The sequence below is a fragment of the Eleutherodactylus coqui genome, chromosome 7 (genome assembly GCF_035609145.1).
Source record: "Eleutherodactylus coqui strain aEleCoq1 chromosome 7, aEleCoq1.hap1, whole genome shotgun sequence".
In the NCBI taxonomy this organism is placed as follows: Eukaryota; Metazoa; Chordata; class Amphibia; order Anura; family Eleutherodactylidae; genus Eleutherodactylus; species Eleutherodactylus coqui.
Genome location: NC_089843.1, coordinates 21,657,372 through 21,663,163, shown reverse-complemented (window position 1 = coordinate 21,663,163; position 5,792 = coordinate 21,657,372). Strand labels below are relative to the sequence as shown.

General features: G+C 43.2%; 1 protein-coding gene across 1 annotated transcript; it reads right to left on the bottom strand.

Annotated features, from left to right (window-relative positions):
• Positions 1-2,801: 2,801 nt before the first annotated feature.
• On the bottom strand, positions 2,802-3,952 carry LOC136573428 (vomeronasal type-2 receptor 26-like). Its single transcript, XM_066574718.1, has 2 exons — positions 3,921-3,952; positions 2,802-3,582 (listed from the first exon to the last, which is right to left on the bottom strand). Exons 1-2 carry the CDS (start codon positions 3,950-3,952, stop codon positions 2,802-2,804), a joined length of 813 nt encoding a protein of 270 aa, XP_066430815.1.
• Between the last annotated feature and the right edge of the window lie 1,840 nt (positions 3,953-5,792).

The following is a 5,792-nucleotide window of genomic DNA, read 5'->3' as shown; positions in this document are numbered from 1 at the left end:
TACAGGGGTCCGTCTATACTGTGGGTGCACAAAGGTTTCCCATTGCGGTGTTCAGCTGCCTGACACATAAACAGAATGAAGTGTGTGGGGACACATGGATTTCCCCTAGCTATTTAACTCACGGCACCTTGGGTCACACAAAGTGGAGGCTGGGACCGAGCCTGACCCAAGGCCCGCTCACGTACTTAACACACCTCGGTCATGGTTTCTCAGCCGTATTATGCCTTCTCCTTCTGCTTGGGGTCTGGGGATCAGAGGTGTGCAACATGTATTTTCTGTTGTGTTACCACAGTTATCTGAGACAGTGGTTTGGGCCAAACAAAAGGAGCTTTACTGCATTAATGAGACGTTAACAGCTGTACTAGCATCTGAATCCGCTTGAGGCCCACGATTACTAAGGGTGTGGGCAGAGGCCAAGGTCCGAAGGGGGGGGGGGAATCAGCTGCGCCAGGTATGGCCTGTGGAACTTCTTTGTGGTTCATCCAGTTTTTGGAACGATGAAAGCAACCGTAACTGCTTTAAAGAGATGTTCACAGGTGTACTAGCATCCGAGTCCGCTTTATGCCCATGATTACTGAGGGTGTGAGCTGGCCATATTGGACCAATTCAGATTCTCATGGCTAAATGATATTTCAAAGGAATAGGTTTCCATTGAAAACCATAGACTAACAACAAACCCTTAAAATATCACCTTCTGACCCAACTGTTTTTTAACTCTAAGTCCCTCTTTACCTCAGCAACTCTCTTGGCAGCTACTAATGTTTGGAACATTGTGGCCATGAAAATAAAATTAATTACCTTTCCACTTCACAAAATGTACATAACTTTGCTTGAAGTCGCCATTGAGGATCTTTCTCTCCATTACTGAAAGCAACTTGGTCTGACTTGTGTCAGTCAGTTGTGAGAGGACGGGTGCCATCTATCATTCCCAGATCTGGTCTATAAGTTTAATATTCCTAAATCTGATTTAATCAAACACTTACAATCACCTATTTACTAAGATCATTCCCGCCGCCTAGGAGAATTAATGCGCCCTCTAAACTGGATGCTTGGCTGTCCTCACTACAGGGTTCCAACAAAGGTCTATCAGCTTGCTATGCCATATTAAACCAGCCTCAAAGCCATCCCATGGAAATTATCAACAAAAAATGGGAAGATAATCTAAAAATACAAATCTCTGATAATAAATGGTGTGAGACATACTCCATAATCAGATCTATTTCTAAATGTGCTAACCATTTTTAAAATTCCCATAAGATATTATATAGATGGTACTTAACTCCTACACTATTAAAGAAATTGTCTGCTCGCTTCTCTGGTTGTTTCTGTAGGTGCGGAACAAAAGAAGGATCACTGCTGCATCTGTGGTGGGGCTGCCCATATGTCTCTGGAGCCAGGTTTTTCAGCTCATAACAAATTTCTCCCTTGTTCGTTACAAGCTTATTGAAAGACTTCCCATTTATTATTGATCAGTTTGTTTTGGCTGCGGCACTGTGAGTACTTATTGTGCACGTCTGCAGTTGCTGGTCCAGCACGTCCTTTGCAGACGTAACAGCACCTAAAAGTGTGAGGAGTAGAGATGAACGAGCACCAAAACGCGCGGGTTTTCAGTATTCGAGATGAGCTTTTTGTAATGTTCTAGAGCTCTGTTTGAGTAATGAACCCTATTGAAGTCAATGGGAGACCTGAGCATTTTTCAATGGACCCACCAGGTGTCGAGTTTAAAAAAAAAAAATTTTATATATATTTTTTTTCTTTCTCACTCTCTCTCAGACACTGTTGTAGACGTGCACAGGAAGTGGTAAAGCAAGGAGGGGCCATAAAATTTTCTCGAATGCCGTGTGGTACTCACTCGAATAATGAGCACCATTGTGTGTGCTACTACTGAAATGAGCATGAAGCTCGGACAAGCATGCTCGCTCATCCCTAGTGAGGAGTTGTTTTACTGCAAAATTAGGCATGCAGTAACATCTCAGGCAGATATACAAATGATTAGAATTCTGGCACAATAAAATGAGCAGTCTTGCCAACTGAGGTGTGAAAATTTCTACCATTGGCATATAAAACAGCTCTCAGAGGTGCTTGTGTGTATTGGACACCTTTTTCCACTTGTGGGCATTACACATACATATTTATATGCCGGATGGCATCACACAAAGTCCTCTATGTACAGTAATATCAAGCTTAAGCAACATTGAGCTAGAAAGGGTGAAAGGGATGACAGCATCCAAGGAGATAGAGAACATGTTATGGTGATCAGGTCAGTGTTTTACAGCATATCGACTTACCACACTGTTTCAAAAAACAAACTGTTACAGAGCAGAAATATTACAATGTGGAATGAATAAAGCAAATTTATTTACAAGTATGCTGTTATTCCCAGATCTAACATGCTAGACTTGGTACATAAAACAACTCAAAGCTACGGTTTGGACAAAAAATATGTATATAGGATTATATGATGTTTGACTGTAATTCTTGTTTTGAGTAGTTTCACATGCTTTTATCTGCCTTTATACTTGTGATTGTTCAATAAAGACTTTGTATTAGTGTACTGTGTGAATTTTCTAACTGCAACTAATATAATAACAGTTGAGGGTGGTAGATAGAATAGGGAAGGCTCCAGTGTGAGAAATTAATAATTCCTGTGTAATCTTGATAAGTCATAGGGTGGGGCTATCACTACTCCAGGGATGGGGGTGGGTTAATGAGCAGTACTTAAGGATGAGGCCACCTGCACTACTACAGGAGGGATGGGAGCTTGACGAGATATAATGTCAGGGGGTAAAATTGTGCCAACATTACTTTCTTTTCCCCAGCAGATCAGTTTTTCTATTTATTTCAGATTTGAACAAAATGCTAAAACATTTTGGGAAAAACACACAACCTAAAAGTCCAGCGCTGGATGCCATTACTGCAAATATCTCCACCACCACCATGGATTTCCCCTTGGTGCTCAGATAAGCCGGGATCATGGAGATCCAGACACTGCAGAATAGCAGCATGCTGAAGGTGATGTACTTGGCCTCATTAAAGCTGTCTGGTAATGTCCTCACCATGAAAGCCAGAACAAAGCTTACTGCTGCCAGGAGCCCCATATAACCCAACATGGAGTAGAAGCAGATATCTGAACCTTCATTACACTGAATGATGATCTTCCCAGGATAAGACTGATTGTCCAGGTCCTGGAATGGGGGAGAAATAGACAACCAGATAACACAGATGACAACTTGTATAGATGGACACAACAACACTATCGTATATGGCAGCTTCAAACTCAACCATTTTCTCCAGGGGCTTCCAGGCTTAGTGGACTTAAAGGCAACACAAACCATAACAGTCTTGGCGAGAAGTGAAGAGATGGCTACTGAGAAAAAAATCCCAAAACTGGTTTCCCGTAATCTACAAGTTAAGTCACTGGGAAGACCAAGAAATAAGAAGACGGAGAGGAAGCTAAGGATAATGGAGACGAGGAGAAGATAACTCAGGTTCCGGTTATTAGCTTTAACAATAGGAGTGTCACAGTAGAAGATAAATATTCCAAATATGAAGCCAGTCACAAGACATCCGAACACCGAGACACTGGAAAATGCAGAAGCAATTATATCATTTTGGTAAGAGATGAATTCCAGGACTTTAGGCAGGCATTGGTCTCTCTTCTCATTTGGCCATTCATCCCTTTGGCATTTAATACAGTTCTCAGCATCTGTAGGAATATTTCATAACAAATTAAATGTTTATCTATCTATCTATCTATCTATAATTGATCCATCCAATTGTGCTGAAACTACCACTGGGCAGAAGTACAACCGCTTTGGTGCGCCGACTCCTTTGGTGAGGGCGTGGACCCCATTAGCACTCTCAGAACTTGTTTCTGCTGTTAGCTGCCCCACAGAAAAACAAAGCCAATTATGTATTACCTGATAACCTGCATGGCAGGCTCAATCACCATGTGCCTTAGTAGCATGCAGCAAGCCAGATTGCAATATAGAGGAGCTAAATGTTCATGTGCAGACTAATGTGCAGCCACTCAACTCAACCCAGATTAGGGGAGGATTTCCTGCTGACAGGCATAGGCTGTACATATGAACTGATACCATGGATGCCAGCCAAACATACGTGTGCCACATCATAAAGTAATACACCCCCTACTGGCATTGCAGTGGATTGCACTGTGTCATCATTGTGGGCCATCAGCTTACGTATTTTTGGCAAAAATGCAAACTAACACCCAAGTTTATTAGAGTTTTTTGCATGCAGATTGCTATTGATGCTGAGGGAGCCCAGGATGTCACGCCAGCATGGCACACTGTGGTGCTACAGGGCAAACCACTGCTTTGCTAGTAAGGGGTGTATTCATGTGGAGGATATATATATCCAATGTGAGATGCCTATTTCACCTCCTTAGCCAGCAGAACGGAATGTGCCGGCCACATCCTGTTCTGCTAACCGTTATCAGAATATGCAGCTTAATAGAAATACACGCTCATAACCTCAGGGCACATTTTTTACCCGCACATAACCCTCAGGCGTCATTTGACTACACATTGCTCATTCCCGCCCCTGCCCCCTCCATCGAACACCTAAGATGTCGTTTTTCATCTGCAAACACGTGATGGCGGACGTCCATGACGACAGAAGCTCACACAGGACCGGATGGAAAAAGACCATAATTGGACTACCCAATCCCCTGCTTTGATTTCTAATAATGTATTGTTTCCGACATGCCCATAAAGGGTAATTAATAGAGATGAGCGAGCACCAAAATGCTCGGGTGCTCGTTACTCGAGTCGAACTTTCAGTGATGCTCGAGAGTTCGTTTCGAGTAACGAACCCTATTGAAGTCAATGGGTGACTCGAGCATTTTTGTATATCGCCGATGCTCGCTAAGGTTTTCATTTGTGAAAATCTGCAAAACACAAGAAAGTGATGGAAATGACACAGAAACGAATAGAGCAGGCGAGGAGCTACATTTTGGGCTGTATCTCAAGTTCCCAGGTCCCACTATTAAGCCACAATAGCGGCAAGAGTGAGACCCCGTACGCGGGATGAATTGTCGGGAAGGGCTTAAATATATAAGCCCTTCCCTACAATTCATCCAGAAATGTGTAAAAATAAAAAATATATATATACTTACCTGGTCCCGGCAGAACGATGTTAGCCCATTGAATTCAATGGAGCCGGCAATACAGCCGACTGCATTGAAAGCAATGGGCTGCCGGCGATCGCGGGATGAATTGTCGGGAAGGGGTTAAATATATAAGCCCTTCCCTGCAATTCATCCAGAAATGTGTAAAAATAAAAAATATATATATACTTACCTGGTCCCGGCAGACGGAGTTCAGCGCGACAGGCTGCAGTTCTCCTGAACTGCTCTGAACAGCTGTGAGTAGTATTCAGCAGCCGGGGTTTTAAAATCCCCGCCTGCTGAATCAGATGCCTCTTATTGGTCACAGCCTGACCAATCAGAGGCATCCCTCACTCATACCCATTCATGAATTCATGAATGGGTGAGTGAGGGCTGCCTCTGATTGGCTCAGCTGCCATATATTTTTTATTTTTACACATTTCTGGATGAATTGTAGGGAAGGGCTTATATATTTAAGCCCTTCCCGACAATTCATCCAGCGTACGCCGGCAGCCCATTGCTTTCAATAGAGCCGGCTGTATTACCGGCTCCATTGAATTCAATGGTCAGTGCTCGTTTAATCGAGACGAGTACCGCATGGTGCTCATCTCGAGTAACGAGCATCTCGAGCACCCTAATACTCGAACGAGCATCAAGCTCGGAC

Bases quoted from the DNA above. Each gene is read 5' to 3' on its own strand.
- LOC136573428 (XM_066574718.1), bottom strand. From the start codon at position 3,952: ATGGTGATTGAGCCTGCCATGCAGGTTATCAG. The intron at 3,583-3,920 runs GTAATACATAAT...TGCATTTTCCAG, and splicing joins CCTGCCATGCAGGTTATCAG to TGTCTCGGTGTTCGGATGTC.